At 34.8% G+C, this 27,003-nt stretch overlaps 1 protein-coding gene across 1 annotated transcript in view; it reads left to right on the forward strand.

Annotated features, from left to right (window-relative positions):
• LOC129224158 (thymidine kinase, cytosolic-like) overlaps window positions 1–27,003 on the forward strand; it is a 40,756-nt gene that overhangs the window by 13,092 nt on the left and 661 nt on the right. The window contains exons 3-6 of the mRNA XM_054858574.1: window positions 4,370–4,483; window positions 6,284–6,377; window positions 8,940–9,029; window positions 25,535–25,654. Of these exons, the coding sequence (XP_054714549.1) occupies window positions 4,370–4,483; window positions 6,284–6,377; window positions 8,940–9,029; window positions 25,535–25,654 (418 nt within the window). The remainder of the gene's footprint in view (window positions 1–4,369; window positions 4,484–6,283; window positions 6,378–8,939; window positions 9,030–25,534; window positions 25,655–27,003) is intronic.

Below are 27,003 nucleotides of genomic sequence, written 5' to 3' on the forward strand. Positions count from 1 at the left end.
TTAAGTCTGGGTATTTTAAAAAAGTGATAAATAACCTCAAAATTTATGCATGAGTCATATGCTTAACTAGAGGACAGAAATGCTGACATGTTTTCTCCTTCAGTGTTTCTGAATATGGTGTTTGGGAACTGACTCTGCAAAGAACATTGTAAAGGCTATGTTTTGCTAAGTTGGATGAGGGGGAGGAGTGGAAGGACTGACCTAAAATTGCTTAAAACTTAAAACCCGAAAACCGCATTTTTGAAAACATTACGGAAGTTCTTGGGAATCGGGGGGCTTGCCCCCGAAAATCTTCCGAAATTAAAAGCTGAAAAACAAGGTTTTAGGCTCTCTTTGATGTCCAAGAAGGGTTATGCCCTCGGCCCCTCTCCCTGGGTGCTGGGCCCCTCCCCTGGCTACGCCGCTACCCAAATCCATCAAAGTTGTCTAGAGAATTTTTTTTTTTCAAGACTTACGTTCTTAAAATTTTTCCGTGGGGCAGCCCCCGAACATCATCGCAGAGATCGCGTAAAAATACATTTTTCGAACATCATTTGCAGAAAATTTATGGGGAGAGTCTATGAAATCCACTCTTTTCCCCACAACACTAGAAATATGTCATTCCCCTCTCCTTTCCTTAATATCACCAAAGGTGGTCTATGATTGCTTTTCTGGAACTTTAATTTCACAAAATCGACTAGGGAGTGCCCCTGAGCCCCAGCGGAACGAAACATGACTTACTATCACTTGTTTAAGTCTTCAGTTTCGAAAAGTTTCCTAGCCTGCTCTCCCCCTAACATCGTCAAAGACTGTCTAAAGTTTCATTTTTATAATCTTCAGGGGCAGAAGCCTCCGAACACCACTTTTTCTAGCTTAACATTACTAGGGTGATATAACTTATTTTGCAAACTATTTCTCCCATACAAAGCAATTCTTCTGATTTGTATACTTAAAATCCCTATTTGTGCGCCATGGAAATGTTCAATCAGAATCAAAGTACTCAAAGATACCAAAACGAATGATTATCATGAGGGCCCCCCCTCCCCCCATATACAACATAATTAATTCACCATTATATTATAAAACTTTTTGAGTAGAAAATGTTCTTATGTGTTAAATTTTATATGGATAAAATACGTTTTCTTTTTCTTTTTTTCGAATTTCCTCAGAACGTCTCCTCCAAAATTCCTTGTAATTCCTCATTGCCGTTTTCTCTAGCTAATCTGCCACTGTTCACTGAACATCGGTAAATGCCTACCCTTAGTGCTGGATTTAAGGGGAGGAGGAGACGGGGGTTGCCAAGGGCGGCGACTTCTAAGAGGCGGCAAATTCACACTATTTTTTTTTTTTTCATTGAAACTCAATTTTAAAACTTAAAAGATGGATAGGGGCGGCAGTTTCGATATTTGCCCCGCCTCGGAAAAAAATGTAGATCTGTCACTGCCTACCCTCTCCCCTAAAGTATGCTTAAATAGCCTAAAACTGTTTTCAAAACTTTAATTTCGAAAAACCATCGGGGGAGGGCCCCCGATCCCCCTAACCCTTTCCTTCGCGTCAATAAAGATGGCATAAAATCTTTGTTTTTAGAAATTTCTATGGAGAAACTCTCGAAAACCACCTTTTCTAGGGAAAAAAAACCCATATTGACTCCAGCGAAAAAGATGAGAATGAATCCACGATCCTCTTGCTTCTTATATAAACCAAGCCTAAAATCGTGATTTTAGTATGCCAAATTCGGAGATTTTCCGGAGGACAGCAGTCTACCTTGACTTGAATCGAAATTAATGCATTTCCTTAGTATCACTGAAGCACAGAAGCTTGTCTACAATTGCATATTTCAGACTGCAATATAAAACGAATTCTGGTCAGGCTCTGAATTATTATATATATATATATATAATGTGTGTACGTATGTATCTGTCGGGTCGGCAAAACGTTAGGAGTCAGTCGGCAAAATCAGTTTCAACTCCCTCCCAAATGAACGTACCTAGCGACGGCCCTGGCTGTATTAAAGGCTTTTAACATTATTTATTCTATGACATCCAAACATCCAAAAAATGGAATATGGTTTCGAAAATCGGGACGTATGACCACTGTAGACTTTCCCCTTTCAATTGAAAGTTCCACTTTGTAGGGAAGCTGATGAGAAAAGTTCATTTATTTGAAATTTTTCGTTTTTACTTTAGTGAAATAAATGAATCCATGCTATAGAAAATCATTTTTCAATGCATTATTAATTTCAAACTCTGAAAAGTGAGGAGCAAGTTCCCTTTACTTTTGAAATTGAGAGGGCAGCCCCCCCCCCCACCCCTCCTCCGTAGGAGCCACTTATGGTAAGGTCTAATTATAAATTATTAATGAATAAAAAATACAATTAAAGAAGATTTAATGTTGCAATTTTGAAAATAATTATTCAGTTTTTTTTTTTTTAAGCTTATGAAATTGATGGTTATGTGAGCCTATCAATTCCCTTCCCCCCCCCCCCACATTTAAGGTGCAATAAAATAATATAATATTTAAATAGTAAAGTGGTGGGAAAATGTTTGAATTTTTAAGTAGTGAATTAATCATATATTAAAGTGACTGAATTGAAGTTACCTAATGTTATTTGGTTAAGGTAACATGACTCTTGGGATGGATGACCACCTATGTAGAAATTAATGTTCAATAATTTGTTTTACTTGTGAATAATTTTGTCAGAATGGCTGTGGCATTCTGAGGTTTCAAGCAAAGATATTTTTTATTTATCCAATACAAATATTTAAGAACTTTTACATCTTTATTTCTAACTGTTAAAAATATTTTTTCAAAGTGCCAGTGACATATGTAAGATTTTTTCAAAGGCAGGGTTAAATTTTTTCCAAGCATATACAATCTAAGTATGAAGGCTTTCACGGCCGGTGTCAATGATGTTGTGAGATTCCGGGCTGTTGTGACATGATCCGAGGGTTGTTTCCCCAAACGTTTTGACCGCATCTGCGGCGGTCATCTTCAGTGTTTACGAGATTGAAGCTTCCAGACAAGCGATTTCCTAGCAACTGATGCAGATTTAGAAGTGTTGTCACTATTTATGTGGGAAGAGCTAGCTTTCCCTTCGTTTTGGGGCCAGGATTGGCTGACCTTGATCATCCTTGTTTTTGGTTGGCTGGAACTTGAGCTCTTTCCATTCTGGTTGGGGATTGGCTGCTGGACGTCTGTTGCTGTTTCTGGTTGACTAAAAGTATCTCTCGGGATACTCCATCTAAGTGCAGCATCCCAGAGTTCGTTAATCTTAATTCCTTCTTCCTTTTTGTTGAAATTGTTGGGATGTTTGAAAATTTCGATCATTTCTCTGTTTAATCTGGCATGATCGTGGGAAGTCCTTGAAAGTATTTTGATTTCTTTGAATTTAATGTCATGGGTCCCATCACTAAAAGTGTTCTGTGGCTGCTGATTTCTCAGTGTGGCCAGACGGCAATTTCTTTGGTGTTCTTTTATTCTTGTACTATTGGTACCCGCATGGCTTTGCCCCTGATAGAAAATTAAAAGGTCTTTTGGTTCGCCTGTATATTTACAAGAAATGTATGGTGAATTTTCTCGCCAACTGGCTTGTGCCCATGTTACGGTTCCACGTTATGATAATTTCGTAATTTACTGGTCCATCTTATAATAATTTTGTTCTTAAAATTGGAATAGAAAAAGAACCACATCGAATTTTTGAAAAATCGCTTCAAGGTGCACATCCCCATGCTACAAACTAACTTTGTGCGAAAGTTCATGATGACCGAGCGGTGTAGGCGCTATGCGCCTCACAGAGATCCTGACAGATAGAGAGAGAGAGATCCAGACAGAGAGACTTTCAGCTTTGTTATTAGTAAAGATTACCACATCTTTTTGCTGTTCCAATGTAGGCCGAACCACAGGAACAAGGGATTTTGTATACTCCTGAAGTGAACAAAGGGTCTCTTGCATCCTTCACAGATTGTAGTAAGTTGCTGATTCAATGGGTAAGCTCAGTGACTTGCCTCCTAAAGGGGGAGGGGAGTTGAACCTCACCCCCCCCCCCTTCCCCTTTGCACTTGCCACTGAGAAGTGCAAGCATATATTTATTTTATTTTATTTCACTTCAGCTTCTATTTGAATTGACTTTTCCAAAAGGGCTGTTTATAAATGATGTCACTCTTTTTTTCAACAAATTCCCCCTCCCCCTCCCTTGTCACCTGCCACGCTATTTTTCATAATCGGGTTGTTATTTAAAAAATGTGATGTCGCACTTCTTGGTAACCCCTTCTCCTTAATGTGGTACATTGTTTTGTGGTCGATCCCAAAGGGTTTATGTAACTTTGTTGATTTTTCTATTTCTGTGTGTTTTAAGCTATTGCATTTATTTAACTGAGTTTTTGCTTTACAGGACAGAATTGATACGACGCCTTCAAAGATATCAGATTGCAAATCATGTGTGCTTGATTGTGAAATATGCCCATGATTCAAGATATAGCTCTACTGGGATTGCTACGCATGACAAGTATGACTTGAGTCAAACTATTAAGGCGAATATATGTTATTTCTTTTTATTTTTATAAACCATTAGGAGGCCATACGACAGTTTGCGAGCCCAATTTGGAAATTCCAAAATCCAGAACTTTTTCCTTAGAACATTTTTTTTTTTTTTAATTCCAAAATTTATGTATTTTTTCATTCATTCACGCATTTTTGTTACCCAAAATAAAAAAAAAACTTCTTTTCTCCACATTGTCAAAGTTAGATTTCATGTGAGATACTGAATATAAAAAAATATTTGAGCAACAAAATTCATTGAATTGTAAAAATTATAAATTTCTGAAACCATAATTTTGTGCTAGAAATTTCAATCTTTTCTTGGGTTGTCATATGCTTGTAGATAGTGATAATTAATTCAAGCAATTTTTCTATTGTTGCCAAGGCAAAACATAATCAAGTCACCAAACCGAGTGACATACCTTTAATAGAAAAGTGTAAGAACTTTTCTTTTCTGTTGGTTTTGTTCAGTTTCGTCCACATTTTTTTTTAGTTTCTTCCACTGTCCTGAGCAAAATTGTTTTCTTTCAGAAGAAACCCAACCCTGTTATATGCAAATGCATCCTATATACTGTCAGCCCTGCTTAATTGGGTAACGATTAAATGAATACCCCGCTTTTACATAGAAAACCTTCTGAAACCGGATATTTCTCCATAGATGCAGTGTTATATATCCCTGCTAATTTGAAAAATTTACTCGGATAACGAATAATATTATCCAGCATTTGCAAATATATTTTTGGGGAAAATTTTTGAATAAAAATAAATAACATCAGAACAATTATGTGCACAAAAATATTTTAAAAAAAAATATTTTTTGCCAACAGCAGGCCAGAAAAACAGCATTCACGTTCAATCAAAACATTTTCACTAATTCTATATAATTTCTTTTGTAGTTGCCATTACAAAAACAATTGATAGCACAGACGATATTTTAATTGATTAACGTGATGAAATAAAAATATTGCAAATGATAATAGTATGAAAAATATTAAATGTAAAACATGGCAGACAAGAAGGGGGGGGGGGGGATAGTTAGAAAAGTGTTGGTAAAAGACCTTGAGAGAGCAATCCACTATTATGAACTTTTTGAGGAAAATAAAAAAGGTGCAAAAACACAGATTTTATAACTCAAATTGTAAGTTTTTTTTAAATATAATTTGCATACGTACTTGTAGATTCTTAATTATTAAAGTTGTTTAAAGTTCTTATTTTAAAAACATTTTAGCAATAACATAAGTTATTTCCTTTTAAGTTTTAAGACAAACGTCGTCAATTTGGAAAGGTAAAAAAAATTTCCCCACTTAATCAAATAAAATTTCTTAGAACCAACGGTATCCGTAGCAGGGTCGACAGTTTTCCCATAAGCTCCTAATACAAATAGAATGTTTAGTAGAAATAGAATGAATATTAAAAATATTTGTGTTACATTTCTGTTTTAGAAAAACTACTAACTTTCTTTAATTAATAAAAACAGCCATAACAATTTAAGGAACTTATGAAAAAAGCACTACACTACCTCTTATTTCTGTTCATTTATGTAACCAAAAATATATTATTAAGCTAAAAATATATTATCTAGGTATATATTTTTAGTTAAATGTCTTTTAACTAACCTGAAAACTTAATTATCTTAAAATATTCATTTAAAATCGTACAAACTTGAAACTTGAAAAAGATACTTTTTAGTATTTTGTTGTAGAAAGGTGTTGTATGATACATATTATCTTCAGACTTTGACTTTTTTTATTTATGTAATATTTTGCAGAAAGACTTTAGATGCTGTGTCTGCTACCACCTTATCTACACTCATAGCTGATGCCCAAAAGTACAGTGTCGTTGGCATCGATGAAGGTCAATTTGTATGTACTCTTTTCTTCATATGTATTGATGTTTGTTTTCCTCTTGCACTGTAACCTTCCTCTTGCATAGTGTAAATTTAAAAGAAAAATCACATTAATTTATCAGATAATTATAATCACATAATTGTTTCATAGATAGCATTATCATAGCTGCTCTTTACGTAGAATTTTTTATTCTATAACTGATGGGGGTTCAGGCACTTTATTATAAGAGACTTATTTGTGCTTGATATTCAACTACAGTCGGATCTCCATATATCGAAGTAGCAAATTCGATATATAGAAACGATCTTATTTTATTGTACAAATCTCCTTAATTACTAAAATTAAAGCTAATTTTTGTGTATAAAACCCAATTTCTAATTTATACGAGCAACGGATTAAATGAAAGTTGAAAAATAAAAATAATAACAGAAATTACATTTTTGCGCCGTCAGACATTTTCATTCTTCTGCAATTAACTTGATTCGCAACATTAGGGGGGTTTCGTTTTGACAGTGTAATCGAGAGAAAAGTAAAAAATCAATTTACTTTACTTGAATGATTTTTACTGAAGCTAAAAAACTAGGAATGATAATCAACAGACAAAAGGGATAACTTGAAACAGATTTTACAGTGTTACTGGTTACAACTTAGATTTGAAATAAACTTGAAGGAATTTAAGAACTCCAGAACAGAGCAACGACCTATATACTCAGCCCTGAACCCCAGATTTCTTATGAGTTTCGTAGCAACCTTTAGTGAACATAATTTTCTCCCCTAATTTTCATTTTTCATGAGACAAACAGTTTGAAGTGGAAAAAAAAATTTACGAATGTCTCGAAAAAAATTTCTATATATAGAGATTTTTTCGATATATAGAAACAATTTTTCTATGTAATGAACATAGAAATTTGCTGAAATTTCGATACATAGAAAATTTTGATATGTGGAAGTTCGATATATGGAGGTTCGACTGTAGTTCGTTTTCCCGATTTTTTACCACAATTTTGTTTTTTCCTCTTAGTTTAAAGTAGTACTTTACCAAATGGTGAGTCAGTTGAGTATCAAGAACTAATCAAATTTAAATAAAGCACCATTGACATACACCATGGTGAATTTTGCACTTAGAAAAACTATTTAGAGAGTTTCTTTAATTTTATGTTTCATAAAATTATTTATTTTTCTCAAAATAATTACGCTAAAACAGGAGTTCGAAAAAATTGGCCTCAAATCATTCTTAACTGACCCTTGTAAATGATTCGAATTAAACTTGAATTTTTGATGTAATAAATATTCAAGTTTGGTTTTTAAAGTAATACTAGTTCAAAAATTATGGGCATCTTACATAATGTTCCTCAGCAAAACTGAGCATCAATTCATAAATTTCAATGTAAAAATGTCAAGATTTAACAGTTCAAATTGCCAAATCTTTGTGTTAGCTTTATCCAAATCATACTACAATACTGAATTTAATTGAATTTCTGAAATAATTATAGTTCTCTACATTTAGATTTACTTTGATCTTAAGATATCTGAAGTTCACTAAATAGCATTCAACATTTTTTAAAGTTGTAGATAAGACATGAAAATTCTCCTTGGTGTTTTTAATAGGAGTAAACTTCATTTTGGAGGAGTGGAATGTAAAAAAACATTAAAGACCATTATGATAAAATGGAAGAGGCCTGAGTAAAAAGATGTGTACTATGACAATTTTTTAACATTTAAAATGTAAAATAATACTCAAAATTCTAACATGATGTTTTTTTAATTCTATTTTTCCCTCTTCCATTTTCTATGTTTCTAAACTTTTATATAGAACTAGCAGCATTTCTGGGCGTTGCATGGTCTATCTCGAAAATAAAAGTTGTACCAACTGACGCATGTTCAACAATCAGGTTTTAATTTATAAATAAAATAACATAAAATTCCCTGTTGATGACTTGAAATTTTAATTTAGATCTCTGTTTTTTTTTTAATCAAAAAATTCAGTTATTGTTACATGTGTAAACATTCCATTTGTGTTCCTCTGTGTCAAGTTTTGCAAAAATGGGACGTAAACTGGATTTGTATAAGTAGCATACACACACATACATCTATTTTTATAAAAAATAGATACAGTGAAATCCCGTTGCAACAAATACCAATAAAACAAAATATCAGTTTTAGCGAAAGAAATTTTCAGTCTTGTTTAATTTCCATTACATTCTTTGAATTTCATTACACTAAAATTCCTGTTATAACAAACAAAATTCGTGGTCCCTTGAAGTTCATTGTAAAAGGATTTCACCGTATAAAGCATGAAAGTATGCTTGAATAAATTCTTGAGATGTATTTCTGATATTTAACGCATGAAATATGCTTGTAGGGACATTACAAAATCTCTGATGAAACGTTGAATGAAAAGTATGAGCATTGAATTGTTACAATTGAAAGGACACTGAAAGCAAAAAGTAGGGAGACGCCTGAACCAAAAGAAAGTGTTGCCGCAATGCATGCGGAATTCACTTTATGTCAACTGTGTAGTGTGTATATGTTATATAATATTTTGATCTCATCACTCATTTTGATTTCTCTTTCCAGTTTCCTGATACAGTCTCTTTTGCAGAAGAGATGGCCAACCGAGGGAAAATTGTCATTGTTGCAGCTTTAGATGGAACCTATCAGAGAGAAGTATGTGTTTAACTTTTCAGTTTAGCAAGTTGATTAATCTTGAATGTCACTGAAAATTTTTATTTCCAATGGCTGGCTGTAAGAAGAAGTGACCAAGAACAAAATAGAAAACAGTGTTGGGCATTAATCAACTAAATCCTCTATCGACTAAAGTAATCTAACTCCCATTTAGTTCAGACTAATATTTTAAAAATTTAATTCAATTGCAGACGAAGATTAACGTTAGTTTAAACTAACTCGTTAGTTGACTAAAAAAACTAATTTAGTTCAGATTGATTTAGTTCAGATTAAAGTAATCAGATTGAATTTAGTCAAACTAATTTAATCAGATTGATTTAATCAACTAAAGTAATCAGATTAAATTTCGTCAGATTAAAATTTATACTGAATCTAATCAGATTGAAATAAATCTACACTGTTAAAACTACAGATTGCGTTTGGATTCTTTAAGGGGTTCCTTTCTCTTCTCCCCCCCCAATAAATATTAAGAAGCTCCTTATGTGTTACGGGGGGGCATTGGGGGTTGGGGGGCTGCCCCCCTTACCGATTTAAGACCTTAAAAAATCAATAATTTTTAAAAACACCCCCTTTAGACTGACGCAGTTTGCGACATGACCCACACTACCCCCCCCCCCTATTTGGTACACAATACTGCTTTTGGTCTTCCTTATCTTTATCTTCTTTATCTTTACTAATAATAAAGCTGAAAGTCTCTCTGTCGGGAGGATGTCTGTAGGATGTCAGGATCTCTGTGACGCGCACAGCGCCTAGACCGTTCGGCCCGATTTTCATGGAATTTGGCACAAAGTTAGTTAGTAGCATGGGGGTGTGCAGCTCGAAGCGATTTTTCGAAAATTCGATTTTATGAATTTTCTATTAAAATTTTAAGCCCTTTACACATAATTTTTACTAATAATAAAGCTGAAATTCTCTCTGTCCGGAGGATGTCTGTAGGATGTCTGGATGTCTGGATCTCTGTGACGCGCATAGCGCCTAGACCGTTCGGCCCGATTTTCATGAAATTTGGCGCAAAGTTAGTTTGTTGCATAGTGGTATGCACCTCGAAGCGATTTTTCGAAAATTCGATTTTGTTCCTTTTCTATTCCAATTTTAAGCCCATTTTTCACAGAAATTTAATAAAATGGGAAAGAATTTGTTCTGAAAATTATCTTTCTTTATCTTTCTTTTCTTTTACTTCTTTATCTTTCTCCTTTTCCTTTCTTTTTAAACAACAAACCTGAAAGTCTCTCTGTATGGATGTCTGGATCTCTGTGACGCGCATAGCGCCTAGACCATTTGGCCGATTTTCATGAAATTTGGCACAAAGTTAGTTTGTAGCATGGGGGTGTGCACCTCGAAGCGATTTTTCGAAAATTCGATTTTATGAATTTTCTATTAAAATTTTAAGCCCTTTACACATAATCTTTACTAATAATAAAGCTGAAATTCTCTCTGTCCGGAGGATGTCTGTAGGATGTCTGGATGTCTGGATCTCTGTGACGCGCATAGCGCCTAGACCGTTCTGCCGATTTTCATGAAATTTGGCGCAAAGTTAGTTTGTTGCATAGTGGTGTGCACCTCGAGGCGATTTTTCGAAAATTCGATTTTGTTCTTTTTTTATTCCAATTTTAAGCCCATTTTTCACAGAAATTTAATAAAATGGGAAAGAATTTGTTTTGAAAATTATCTTTCTTTATCTTTCTTTTCTTTTACTTCTTTATCTTTCTCCTTTTCCTTTCTTTTTAAACAACAAACCTGAAAGTCTCTCTGTATGGATGTCTGGATCTCTGTGACGCGCATAGCGCCTAGACCGTTTGGCCGATTTTCATGAAATTTGGCACAAAGTTAGTTTGTAGCATGGGGGTGTGCACCTCGAAGCGATTTTTCGAAAATTCGATTTTATGAATTTTCTATTAAAATTTTAAGCCCTTTACGCATAATCTTTACTAATAATAAAGCTGAAATTCTCTCTGTCCGGAGGATGTCTGGATGTCTGGATCTCTGTGACGCGCATAGCGCTTAGACTGTTCGGACCGATTTTCATGAAATTTGGCAAAGTTAGTTTGTATCATGGGGGTGTGCACCTCGAAGCGATTTTTCGAAAATTCGATGTGGTTCTTTTTCTATTCCGATTTTAGGAACAAAATTATCATAAGATGGACGAGATTACCATAACGTGGAACCATAACATGGGCATAAGCCAATTGGCGATAAAATTCACCATACATTATTTGTAAATACAGGCGGACCAAAAGACCTTTTAATTTTCTATTACGGGCAAAGCCGTGCGGGTACCACTAGTACTGGAATAAAGGCTTGATTTTTTTCATATCCAGATAGCCGATGCCTATTCCCTATTGCAGTTACTTATATGAGGGGATGCCCCCCTCTCAAAAAGAAATTCACTCCACTCAAATTATGGGGGGTGGTTAAAAACGCGAAAATTTTCCAAAAACAAACCTTAAAATTTTGAAGTCTGCGCCACCCCGCCCCACTAACCCCCCCCCCCCCCTGTAGGCCACACCGCTTCTGATCTTATTCGAATAAAATGCTTGAATTTTTTTATCCAGATGGCCGATGCTTGTTCTGTTTCAAAGTAACTTATTTAAGGGGATACCCCCCTTAGATTGAACCCCCTCAAATTACGGGGGAAGGGGGCTCCCCCAAAAAAAACATAAGAACAATTTTTTTTCAAAAACAAGCGCTAAAAATTTTAAGTTTGAACCAACCTCTCTACTGACCACGCCCCCCCCCCCCCCCCATAGACCACACTGCTTCTGATCTTATTGGAATAAAGTGCTTGATTTTTTTTATCCAGACGGCTTATGCATGTTCTCTTTCAGAGTAACTTGCGTAAGGGGATACACCCTTTTAAATAGAAACCCCCGCAAATTACGGGAAGTTCCCCCCACCCCCAAAAAACTCATTAAAACACGAAAATTTTTAAAAAACAAACCTTAAAAATTCGAAGTTTGCGCACCCCCCCCACTACCCCCCCCCCGGAGGTCACACTGCTTCTGATCTTATTAGAATAAAATGCTTGAATTTTTTTTATCCAGATGGCCAATGCCTGTTCTGTTTCAGAGAAACTTAAGTAAGGAGATACCTCCCTTAAATAGAAACTGCCCTCAAGTTATGGGGGGTGGGGGATTCTCCCCCTCCCAAAACATTGTAAACGCTAAAATTTTTCAAAAACAAGCCCTAAAAATTTTATGCCACCCGCTATACTGACCACGCCCCCCCCCCCCCCCCCGTAGACCATACTGCTTCTGGTTTTATTGGAATAAAATGCTTGAATTTTTTAAATCCAGATGGCTGATGCATGGTCTGTTTCTGAGTAACTTACGTAAGGGGATACCCCTCCTTAAATAAGAAAGTCCCTCATATTCTGGGGGGCTCCCCCACCTTCAAAAACCTATTAAAAACACGAAAATTTTTCAAAAACAAACCTTTCAAAATTGAAGTTGGCGCCACGGACCCCATTAGTCCGGATCACCGGATAATCCGGCTCGATTGATTTGACCGATTTCCCTTTACATTTAAAGAGCGATCGTCAAAATTCCATAATAATTATTTATTTAACCCTCTCACGGGCAAGACCGTGTTATGTCGTTGATTGAGTTCCCTTTTCTTCGCAATGCAACTTCGAATCAATTTGTTTTACTCGATAGGGAAAAAATTGAACTGTCACAGGAGAAGATTACAGACTTTGTAGACATGTTTACTGTTTATTTGTAATTCTATGTGTTTCCTTTTAAGGTGATTTTCAGTGAGTATGTTTTATTTTGTTTTGTTTTTTTCATTCTCCGGATTTTCGATGTTCCGGAATGGGTCGGATTCCAATTAATTCGAATTGTCGAGGTTCTACTGTAATGCCCCCCCCCCCCCCCAAAAAAAAATTTCAAAAAGATTATTACATTTTTTCATGGTTTCGATACTTTTTTTGTATTTTTCAAGCAAACGTTCAAAATTTTCCCCGCGGTGTGGGGGGGGGAGCGGGTCCTGACCTTCATGACCCCTCTTTGTATCTGCAATTGACATACACTTGGACATAAAAACATACATCTGTACACCAATATACTCGGGATAACAAGTTACACTTATATACTCGTATATAAACGTATTTACTTGTGTTTGCACGTACTTTGATGTACATACAAGTGGCAAATACAAAATTAGTGTGTAAACGTATATACTCCGATTAACACGTTTACGCACATACTCGTATATACACGTAATTACTCGTATATACACGCATTAACTCGTGTATGCATCATAAATATGTATTTTAACTTACAAATACAAATGTACGTCTGTACACGAGTATACTCGGGTTAAACATGTATCTACATGCATATTCTCGTCTGTACGCGTACATACTCGAAAATACAAGTATTTTTTCTTATATGCACGCATGAATATATATATACACATTTAAAAGCTAATTTACCTCTGTGCACGAGTACACTTGGGGTAACACGTATCTATACTCATATTCTCGTGTGTACAAGTACACACTCGTATATACACGTATTTTCTCGTGAAAAAATGCATAAATATGCATATACGCGTAGAAATACAAATGTACCATTGTACACGAGTATAATCAGATTAAACACGTATCTATACGTCTTTTCTCGTGTGGAATCGCACTTACTCTATTGTACACGTATTTTCTCGTATATGCATGCATAAATATGTATATAAACGTTTAAATACAAATTTACTTTTGTACGCGAGTTTAGTCGGGTTAGCACGTATCCATACACAAATTCTAGTATGTACACGAACATACTCGTATATACAAGTATTTACTCGTGTTTGCACACATATATACAGGATGTATCAGTACAGCGTTTACATACTTTCAGGGCAGATACAGTGCACCTAGACGCGATAGTGACGACACAAAGCGTAAGACAGGGCACGATTAAGAGGAGAAAACATGTTTATTATTTTTAATACGGCAAAAATACTGGTAAGATTTATCTGGTGCATACAACAGATGTTGCTACGTAAACCGAAGCATCAGATGACGGTACATGCGCACACGTGGTTTTTGTTCCACTAGGAAGTTCGGGACCCGCCCGGTATTTTTGCTAAATTTCGATATTACGGGCGGGGTCGTAATTTCGAACACCTTCTTTGATGATGATCGTTGGCCCCTTAATTTTCTTTTTCCTTAGTTTTTTGCTGTACTAAAGATTCTGAACATGTTCTCTTCTCTTATTCGTGTTTTGTCTTTTTGGTGATTGGTGTTGTCACTTCCGCGCCAGGAAAGTGTTTCCGACCATGCATTGCTATGTGTTTCCCCTCGTCTAGGTGTACTCTATCTGCCCTGAAAGTCTGTAAGCGCTGTACTGATAAACATTGTGTACACTTAGAAGTTTGAATATAAATCCGTGCATTAATAGACTCGGGAAATACGTATTTATACGTAAAATTTCGTGTTTACACTTACGAACTCGTATATACACGTATTTACTTCTGTTTGCACATAGAGATACAAAATTCCTGTAGACACGAATATACTCAGGTTAACACGTACAGCTTCGTATATACACGTACACACTCGTATATACACGTACTTACTCGTATATACACGTACTTACTCGTATATACACGTACTAACTCGTGTATGCACGCATAAATATGTATTTTAACCAAAAATACAAATGTACCTCTCTACTCGAGTATACTCGGGTTAAACACGTATCTATACGCATATTCTTGTGTGTGCACGTACATACTCATATATACTTGTATTTTCTCATGTATGCACGCATAAAAATGTATATGCAATCTTAAATACAAATGTACCTCTACACACGAGTATACTCGGTGTAACATTTATCTATACGCATATACTCGTGTGAATACTTACATACTCGTATTCTCTTATATGCACGCATAAATATGTATATACAAAGCAAATTTCTCTGTACACGAGTATATTCGGGGTAACAAGTATCTATACACATATTCTCTCGTGTGTTCACGTACATACTCGTTTACACACGCATTTATTTATGTATAAACGCACAAATATGCATATACACGTAGAAATACAAATGTACCATTGTACACGAGTATACTCGGGCTAAAAAAAAAACCTAGACATCTATTCTTGCTTGTACACGAACTTACTCGAATATACACGTATTTTCTCGTATTTGCATGCATAAATATGTATATATACGTTTAAATACAAATTTACCTCTGTTCACGAGTATACTCGGATTAACACGTATCCATACGTATATTCCTTTGTTTACACGTATATACTCGTGTATACATGTATTTACTCGTGTATGCACAAATAAATTTGTACATACACTTAGAAATTAAACATATCTCCGTGCACGAATATACTCGGGATAACACGTATTTATACGAATAAACTCGTGTTTACAAATATGTATCGTATATACACATATTTATTTGTGTTCACACGTACTTGTAGGTATATACACGTAGAAATACAAAATTCCTGTATACACGAATATCGTCGAGTCAACACGTATATACACGTATATGCACAAAAATACTCGTATATACACGTACTTACTCGTATATACACGTATAACTCGTGTATGCACGCATAAATATGTATTTTAACGTACAAGTACAAATTTACCTCTGTACACGAGTATACTCGGGTTAAACACGTATCTATACGCATATTCTCGTGCGTACATGAACTTACTCGTATAAACTTGTCTTTTCTCGTATATGCACGCATAAAAGTGCATGTACTAGATTAAATACGAATTCACCTCTGTGCACGAGTATACTCGGGTTAACACGTATCTATATGCATATTCTCGTGTGTACTCGAACATACTTGTATATACACGTACTTTCTCGTATATGCACGCTTAAATATGTATATAAACGTAGAAATACAAATGTACCTCTTTACACGAGTATACTCGGGGTAACACATATCTATACGCATATTCTCATGTTACACGTATATACACGTATCTTCGCTTGTGTGCACGCATAAATATGTATATACACAATTAAAAGCAAATTTACCTCTGTACACGAGTATACTCGGGGTAGCACGTATCTCTACGCATAATCGTGTGTACACATACATACTCGTACATACACGTATTTACTCGTTTATAAACGCATAAATATGCACATACACTTAGAAATACAAATGTGCCATGTTACACGAGTATACTCGGGTTAAACACGTATCTATAAGCCTATTATCATGTGTGCACGTACTTACTCGTATATACACGTATTTTCTCGTATATGCATGCATAAATATGTATATACACGTTTAAATAGAAATTTACCTCTGTACACGAGTATACTCGGGTTAACACGTATCTATATGCATATTCTCGTGTGTACTCGAACATACTTGTATATACACGTACTTTCTCGTATATGCACGCTTAAATATGTATATAAACGTAGAAATACAAATGTACCTCTTTACACGAGTATACTCGGGGTAACACATATCTATACGCATATTCTCATGTGTACACGTATATACACGTATCTTCGCTTGTGTGCACGCATAAATATGTATATACACAATTAAAAGCAAATTTACCTCTGTACACGAGTATACTCGGGGTAACACGTATCTATACGCATAATCGTGTGTACACGTACATACTCGTATATACACGTATTTACTCGTTTTTAAACGCATAAATATGCACATACACGTAGAAATACAAATGTGCCATGTTACACGAGTATACTCGGGTTAAACACGTATCTATAAGCCTATTATCATGTGTGCACGTACTTACTCGTATATACACGTATTTTCTCGTATATGCCTGCATAAATATGTATATACACGTTTAAATAGAAATTTACCTCTGTACACGAGTATACTCGGGTTAATACGTATCTATATGCATATTCTCGTGTGTACTCGAACATACTTGTATATACACGTACTTTCTCGTATATGCACGCTTAAATATGTATATAAACGTAGAAATACAAATGTACCTCTTTACACGAGTATACTCGGGGTAACACATAGCTATACGCATATTCTCATGTGTACACGTATATACACGTATCTTCGCTTGTGTGCACGCATAAATATGTATATACACAATTAAAAGCAAATTTACCTCTGTACACGAGTATACTTGGGGTAACACGTATTTCTACGCATAATCGTGTGTACACGTACATACTCGTATATACACGTATTTACTCGTTTATAAACGCATAAATATGCACATACACTTAGAAATACAAATGTGCCATGTTACACGAGTATTCTCGGGTTAAACACGTATCTATAAGCCTATTATCATGTGTGCACGTACTTACTCGTATATACACGTATTTTCTCGTATATGCCTGCATAAATATGTCTATACACGTTTAAATAGAAATTTACCTCTGTACACGAGTATACTCGGGTTAACACGTATCTATATGCATATTCTCGTGTGTACTCGAACATACTTGTATATACACGTACTTTCTCGTATATGCACGCTTAAATATGTATATAAACGTAGAAATACAAATGTACCTCTTTACACGAGTATACTCGGGGTAACACATATCTATACGCATATTCTCATGTGTACACGTATATACACGTATCTTCGCTTGTGTGCACGCATAAATATGTATATACACAATTAAAAGCAAATTTACCTCTGTACACGAGTATACTCGGGGTAACACGTATCTCTACGCATAATTGTGTGTACACATACATACTCGTATATACACGTATTTACTCGTTTATAAACGCATAAATATGCACATACACTTAGAAATACAAATGTGCCATGTTACACGAGTATACTCGGGTTAAACACGTATCTATAAGCCTATTATCATGTGTACACGTACTTACTCGTATATACACGTATTTTCTCGTATATGCATGCATAAATATGTATATACACGTTTAAATAGAAATGTACCTCTTTACACGAGTAAATTCGGGGTAACACATATCTATAAGCATATTCTCGTGTGTGCACGAACATACTTGTATATACACGTACTTTCTCGTATACGCACGCTGGAATATGACGTAGAAATACAAATGTACCATTTTACACGAGTATACTCGGGGTAACACGTATCTAAACGCATATTCTTATGTGTACACGTACATACTCTTATATACAGGTACATACTCGTATATACACGTATTTACTGGTGTATGCACACATAAATATGTATATTTACTTAAAATTTCAAATATACCTCCGTACACGAACATACGCGGGATAACACGTTTATATACGTATATACCCGCACGTAGTCGTATGTACACGCATTAACTCGTGTATGCTTGCATAAATATATATATACACGTAGAAATACAAATGTGCCTCTGTTCATGTGATATTTATATTTTACGAATTTAATCTGAATTAAAAAAGTAATCAAATCAATTTGATTACTTTTAATCTGATTACTTTTAGTCTGACTAAATTCAATCTGATTAATTTAATCTGAACTAAATCAATCTGAACTAAATTAGTTTTTTTAGTCAACTAACGAGTTAGTTTAAACTAACGTTAATCTTCGTCTGCAATTGAATTAAATTTTTAAAATATTAGTCTGAACTAAATGGGAGTCAGATTACTTTAGTCAACTAATCAATCAATTACAAATTTAGTTGATTTTTTTAGTTGATGCCCAACACTGATAGAAAATACAAACACAATACACGGCAAGGAATACAGTAAAATATTAGCATCCAGCACGTTCTCTTGCCTCCCAGTTACGGTCGCATAGGCTCTGTCCAGAAAGCTCAGTTCAAGTGTGCAGATGGCGAATGTCCAGTTCTTGATTTGAATTAAAAAGAGGCCAATTGGTTAGGAACCCATAACCAATCAAGAGCTTTTACGGCAGCTTGGCTATCAGACAAGATTCTTGTAACCGTACTATGGGAAATGACTCCAAGCCACAGTTAACATAAAGAGTTTATTCCACAAAATAGACGGCACGCAACATAGAACACACACACAAGACATATTCTTTCGGCGACCGTCTTCGCCCATCAAGGTCTTACTCGATTCCGCTCTGTCCTCCTTGTGCCACAACGTCTCGTGACTACGTCCAGGGACGGATCTAGAGGGGGGCCATGGCCCCTCCCAAAGCCTTGTGATTGTAGGAATGTTTTTAAGGAAAAAAGAAAGAAAAAATATTATGAGAAGATAACAAAATTTAACACATGCGTTTTACTGAAAAAGAAGTATAGGCCTTAATTGAGAGACAAATTATATCCATATCCTCAAAACAAAACTTTTATTACAAAAATTTTTCTTGATTCCAACTACAGACACTAGGACGATCTCTAAATGCTGCGGTTCTCAAAGTATACGTATTGTTCACAAGACCAAAGAGAGCCTAAATTTTCGTTTTTATGGCTTTAATTTCGAAACTAGGGGGAGAACCCCCTTTTCCCATGTCCTTTCACAAATACCTTGATATGTAGCAAAAAATTGCATTTTAAGTCTTTTATTTTGAAAAAATGTCAACGGAAACTAGTTTAGCCAGCCCTTATCACTTAACTTGCTTAAAAGCAACTTAAATGAAATTTTTTAGGACTTCAATTACAAACGATTTTTGATAGGAACCCTTCCCTTCCTAGTTTATATCGTGATGATAGCTTTAAAAGGAGGTTTTTTTGGAGGAGCTCACGAATCTTCCATCCCTTTCTAAAATATGTATAAATATAGATAAAAATCGAATTTTTAGAGCCTCAAAGGCAAAATATTTCCAGGAAGGAAGGATTCTAAGCACCTTCACACTTCCTTTAAAGTAAGCAAACATTATGTAAAGGTGCATTTTTAGGCTGGACAGCTGAAGAGCTAGATGAGCACCCCTCCTCTTCTAACTTCTCAATGCATAACGACAGAATATTTTGGTTTCTAAGCTTTATTTTCAAAAAGTATTTTGGGGCCAGCGCCCGAAACCTGACCTTTCTCCTGACATCAAAAATAGACAAAATGCGTTTTTAGTTTCCTAATTTTCAAAAAATTACTCGAAAATTTAAATTTTGAAACATTTTTGAGCGAGATTCCTAAATCCACCCCCTCACCTAATGTCTCGATACTCCGAAAATTGAGTTTTTAAAACTTTATTTTAATAAAATTTCTGCGGAGTTCGGAGTTTGTTCAAAAATTTCGGATGGCCCCTCCCAAAGCTATCGGCTGGATCTGCCACTGACTACGTCGACAGCTGGCCTTGGAAAAACCCAAGCATTGCATCATCTGTTGAGAACATGAAGAAATTCCCGAGCAATCTGATGATTACGCAAGGAAATACCATGAATATGAATTACATTTTGGAAATACCATGATCACATGATCCTGATCCTACAGTACTGGTTACGCCTCGCTCTTGTCAGTTAGTTACACAAACCAGAATAGCTAAAGTTTTTCCTTGGTAAACAGCAGAAAGCTTCCCAAACGAAAAAAATAGCTTTATGATGCTGCTGCTGCAGTATCCACCAGAATCAGTTCTAAATGTTGTCTTAGATCCATTCATAAACCAAATTTCATGTGGTTTGATGAAAAGTTTGTGGGCATCCCTCCACTATTCTCTGGAAGGAAACACAATGTTATATTTGGCACTAAAACTAAATTGGCACTAAAACTGAATTGTTTTACCATCCAGTCAGAAGGCATCATAAAGTAAGGATGCTTGACAGTCTTTGCACAAAGTTGGAGACAATGTGGAATTATCCCATTTTTAAAAACAGTTATTGATATTTCTAATTAAATGTAGGTATGTGTGCATGCTCATATTTTTTCATTCCTTAAAATTCAGAATTTTATTCAGTAAATTAAGAATCCCCCTCCCCCTTCCTCTAAAAAGCTTTAGTTTCAGTAGCTCCTCTTCATCAAATAAGAATAATTCACAATTTTATATCAAAAATGGTAAGCTTCCTATTTCAATTGTCAACACATGTGCCAGACTATTCCCATTCCATCATCTTTAAGAAATTAAAAAACTTGAGACATGAAAAAAAAAAATCAAGACTAGTAAAAAAATAAAATTTTGATCATAGATTCCACAAAAAATGTGTATGAGTGGCAAAAAATTCATCATTTTCATTTTGTTTTCAATGATAAAATCTGAAAAATATGAATCTTTTGAAACCATCATGAAAACTAGAGAAGAAAAAACTAGTTATTGTGTTCCAATCATATTGTTGCTTTTTCTGATTTTTATGAAGTCAAAACATTATTTTGTACTTTCAACTGCCAAATTTGAAATTTTGATGCATCTGATGTTTGTAAAACTGCAATTTTAAAGAGAGAAATCTAAAATCAAACACATTTCCATTGTTGGCCAATAAATCTTTTCTTCTTCATGTAATTAGTCATCTTCCATGTTAATTGTATTATTGCATCCTTCACAGAGCTGGAAAATGATAATAACTAAGGCTGATGTCATTTTTACCGCCACTGTAGCTGTAAAAATTGAATGATAGCTGGGGAGCTAACCGATGGAAAGCTGCAAATTATGATAAGAAGATACCACTTGGTAGGAATGTTATTTATGACTATTAAATGAAATTAAGACCCAGAGGCACTTTCAAAAACCGTTTAAATCCAAGATGGCGGCATTTTTCAAAATGGCTACCCATATTAGAGTTTTTTTAATGTATGTCCTTATCCTTACAAAAGAGGTTTTTGTATCGAATAATAGGTTTTTCAGGTCACAGATTTCATTTTGTATGTTGAAAATAAGTTGAATGTTCATTTTGGTGCTTTTTTAAAAAATATAATTTTATTACTTACAAAGGAGATTACGTGCTCAATGTAAAAATGGGAAACATTTTAAATACAAATATGTTCAAAAATATTAGTAGTATGTCATTAGTCAAACACTGCTTCATTCGTTTCATTAATTTTTGTATAGTAGTGTGCAGGACAGACCAACGCTTCTGCAACTGCACTTGTTCTCGCAGATTTTGCAGGTGCACTTTTTGAGCTCAGTGCATGAATCAGAAATTTCAGGTAACTCCGACCATTTCAGCTGTCATCCAACCCTATTCACTTGAAGATGGTGCACTTATGATCTGTTTGTGAGCTTGTCCCCAAATGTGTCCAGCCTGGAATACTACGCTATATTTGTTGCTCTTAGACGCCCTTTGTAGCTGGCAAACTTTCAAGTGGCCGATTTTTTTTTCATAAGCAAGTCTTTTCTTGCATCATTACAATTACGCTATTAATAGAGGAACAGTACAGAAGTATTACTATTTACCTTTCAAAAATGTCAAAAATTTCGCTCGGTATAGAACTTTGAGGTTGCAAAATAAATCAAAAACGCATCAGTTGCTTCTTTGAATATCATCCATGCTTTCCAAGTTGATTTTTTGGACTTACCAGTGAAGCTAGGAATGCTGTCACAAAACCTATGAAGGCGTGAAATCCTGGTAAAGCTGTTCATTTCCTTTTCTTTTCCAATAGCTACATGTATCGCATGAACTAATGAATTGTTGTTTTCGGTTCCAAAAGCAATCCAAAGTTTATCCAAACTGAATATTGACAAGGAAAAAAGTAAGATATTGTTGAAACTAAGACATCTGTATCAATAATGCACATTACAAGTCCTGAAATTGTTTTCTACCTTGTCTTGAAAATGCAATAACATTCTTGAGCCTGTTTCCTCTGGACCAGGGCAAGTAACATCAATGAGGGAAGTTTTTGCGCTGTTATTTCCTTTAATGTATTCACCTAAAGTCGTTAGAACCTGCACATTTGTTATTGTACTTACAACTAACGTACCTAACAGCAGTGGCAGCGGTTGGAGCTTATAAGTGGAGTAAGGGGGGAGGGGGAAAAAAAAAAACACTAAACGTCATGGGATTTTCAGCGGCAGCAAAAGGTGGAAAAAAAGTGCGTAAAAAAGAAATGACATCACTATGCACATTAACATGGCTATCGATTACGATAATGTCCTGATTTTCCAAAAATGGATTTCAAAACTCTTTCCAAGTGCTTTAAAGAGATTGAACCTTAGTAAAAAATTTAACTTAAAATGAGAGTGATACTGCTCAAGATGGAGTCAACTATTTTCTTCCATGTTTTAGTTTAACATCACACTCAAACTGTTCTATTAAACGGCTTCTTGCTGATCTAGAAACCATCCAACGCCTAAGTGCTGATGGATCCTGTGTCAAACCTATTGCACCGCCACTCCCTTTAACTATTGCATTATTTTGTTGGTGTGCTTGGTCAATACTGATTGCTGAGAATGATCTATTAGATTTTCTTATCTTAAACTGTCCAGAAATAAATGTAGTACGGGTAGTTCAATCTCTTTATCATAAAGATCTTACTAAATGGATTGACAACCGACGTGCGTAACTTAAAGCCACAAACCGCTAAAACATTTGTTGAGTACTATGAAAACACATTAAAACCGTACGCTTGTAAAGATATTGAGATTTTCCAATGGCAGAGAATTGATTTTATTTGGGACAGATATGTTACACCAACGGTTAAATGTTAAACTAGAGAGAAGTGGGGAGAGAACAAGAAAAGTTCTTTCACATGGTACTTTACCTAAAAATTGGCAAGGATTTTTAAGAAGGGTTTTCAAATAACAAAGAAGGGTTCTTTGCTCTGTTAGATACATTAGCTGTAAGTACCATAACAACTGTGCAGGTTCTAACGACTTTAGGTAAAGACATTAAAGGAAATAGTACTGCAAAAACTTCCCTCATTGATGTTACTTGCCCTGGCCCAGAGGAAACAGGCTCAAGAATGATACTGCATCTTCAACACATGGTAGAAAACGGCTTCAGGACTATTGCATTTGCATTGTTGATACAGATGTCTTAGTTTTAGCAATATCTTACTATTTTCCATTGTCAACATTAAGTCTGGATAAACTTTGGATTGCTTTTGGAACAGGAAACAACAATAAAATCATTAGAGTTCATGCCATATATGAAACTACTGGAAAAGAAAAGGAAAAGAAAGGCTTTACCAGGATTTCATGCCTTCATAGGTTTTGTGACAGCATTCCTAGGTTCACTGGTAAGTTCAAAGAAGCAACTGTGGCGTTTTTTATTTATTTTGCAACCTCAAAGTTTTATACCGAGTGAAATTTTTGACATTTTGAAAGGTAACTAGTAGTACTACTGTACTATTCCACTAGTAATAGCTTAATTGTAATGATGCAAGGAAAGCGTTGTTTATGACAAAAAATCGGCCACTTGAAAGTTTGCCAGCTACAAAGGGTGCCTTACAGCAACAAGTATTGCGTAGTATTCCAGGCTGGACACATTTGGGGACAAGCTCACAAACATATCATACGTGCACCATCTCCAAGTGAATAGGGTTGGATGGCAGCTGAAATGGTCGGAGTTACCGGAAATTTCTGATTCATGCACTGAGCTCAAAAAGTGCACCTGCAAAATCTGCAAGAACAAGTGCAGTTGCAGAAGCGTTGGTCTATCCTGCACACTACTATGCAAAAATTAATGCAAAGAATGAAGCAGTGTTTGACTAATAACATAGTACTAATATTTGCATTCAAATTTTTCCCTATTTTTACATTGAGCAAATAATTTCTTTTGTAAGTAATATAATTATATTAAAAAAAAAAACCCCAAAATGAACATTTAGCTTATTTTGAACATGCAAAATGAAATCTGTGACCTGAAAAACCTATAATTCTATATAAAAAACCTCTTTTGTACGACATGTATTAAAAAAACTCTATTATGGGTAGCCATTTTGAAAAACGCCGTCATCTTGGATTTAAACAGTTTTTGAAAGTGCCTCTGTGTCTTAATTTCATTTAATAGTCATAAACAACATTCCTACCAAGTGGTATCTTCTTATCATAATTTGCAGTTTTCCATTGATTTTTGTCATTTAGCTCCCCAGCTATGAAGAAACCTGGGTAGATTACTTCAGTTGTTTACGGACTCTGTAAAGCTCTTTTAAATGTCTACAGCAAACTTTGCCAAAGAACCTTTTTGTAGTTGAATATAATACCTCCACATAGCAGAAACAGTGTGATGCTGCGACATGCATCGCAGATTCTTGAGAGAGCCTGCAGACTATTTTGTAGTAGGAAGTGAAAAAATTTTAAGTTTCAGCAAACAAAGATTTGTACTATATTTTCTGGGACATTATCCAGTTTTGCTTTTTTTAATTTATTATTTTTTAATTTTACCAGTTAATCTAGCGTTTGATATTTCTTGCAGACTATTTTGAGATTTTCAGTTTGCTTTACGTTCTGCTGACAGAAATTTTACTGCCAGGTTTAATCCTAGTCATTGTAAAGCTTAAAAGTTTCTTAAATGGTACTATATTGTTAAATAAAATAAATGTGCCTTTGCATAATGAAAAAAAGAAAAAAAATCTTCCTAAATGGATGCAGAGTTGCAATGCTATAAAATATTAAGAGTATCACTAAAAAAACTTTTCCAGTTTTAAAACTATTTTTTAAATGATAGTTATATAAAGATTTATGTGATGATGTTTTTATTTTTTTTAATTTAGGGATTTGGTGATATTTTAAACTTAGTTCCACTAGCCGAAAGTGTGATTAAGTTGACTTCTGTCTGTATGGTGTGTTTTGAAAATGCTTCTTACACAAAAAGAATTGGATCTGAAACACAGGTTAGTTTTTTTTTTTTATAGTCTTACACAAGTTAGTTTAGAAGCAAACAATTTTTATACCAAAATAAAGAAAGAAAACCTTCAATAATGGCAAATCCAAGTTTATGGCCATTTAAAATGTCTTGATTTTTAAACCAAAAAGTTTCATCGTGTGATGTCCACAAGTGATGAAAGCCATCTTGAATGGAAGCATGTGACTTGTCTTTTCTGGCAAGGTATCGCCTTTTAAAGATTTTTTCACCGCGAGCAATTTATTAGCAGAACAAAAAATGTTAAATAAAATATTCATTTAGCAAAGTTTGGCTTTGTCCTGAAACGTTATTCTGGTAACCCTAGCGATTTGCTCACTTGTGACATCAGCAGCAAAAAATGAAACAACAGCTGAATGTTGTTTCAGATTATTTTTTTACGAGAGAAAATAAGTCAAAATTAAGAGAACAGAAAGTAATCACCCTATGTTTAAACCGTGCTCTTTCATAAAAGAAAAAAATATTTTTTGAAAAATGAGAAACAACCCAATTCTTAACTATGATTCATTTGAGACTGGATTTTCGAAAAAATTTTTTAGTTAATACAGTCAAATCCCGACTTACGCGAGGGATGCGTTCCAAGATTCCTCGCGTAAGTCGAAATTTCGCGTTGTGGAAAAGTGGAGTGTCATATAATTTTTTTATTAACATACTCAATTATTTTAGACATTTAAACACGTTTTAAATTATTTTTGACCATTTGTTAACTATATAGTACCGTTTCTTGCATAAAGAGCTGAATTTTTACCTTTTTTTTTTTTTTTGAAGTTGCATTATTCAACAGAAAATACTGTTACGATGCACAAAATCAATGATCAATGGGAGAGAGATATATAAAAATAAAACAGTATGGAATGTACAGTATGTAGTAATAATAAAGCACTGCACTGCAATAGTACCATACAGTAGATACAATATGTTACATTTATAACTTAAAAATTGAAGATGATGATTTATCCTGCGCAATCTGATCATCATTCTAATATATTTTTAAATACAGTTGCTTTGCAATTGCTTTTATAACATTTACATCTATGGTAATACCCCTCTGGGACCCCTTGGACTTATACAGATTGCCTTCTCTTGACTTTTAATTATACGTATGAAAGATTCACCCATCTACCTAATTGTCGTGCTGCCTTCAACCCACTTTCTAGTTGTTCAAGATCATCAAAAATCTTTACCTTTTCTTAAATTGTCACAAACGTTTGGTTTTTGTTTCCCTCTTCAAAATTTACATGAAACACCGTGCCTATGTGCCACAATATTTCATCACCTTTCATATTTATAATAAATAAATGAAAAATGAGGAGTGGCGTG

Source organism: Uloborus diversus, chromosome 6 (assembly GCF_026930045.1).
Source record: "Uloborus diversus isolate 005 chromosome 6, Udiv.v.3.1, whole genome shotgun sequence".
In the NCBI taxonomy this organism is placed as follows: domain Eukaryota; kingdom Metazoa; phylum Arthropoda; class Arachnida; order Araneae; family Uloboridae; genus Uloborus; species Uloborus diversus.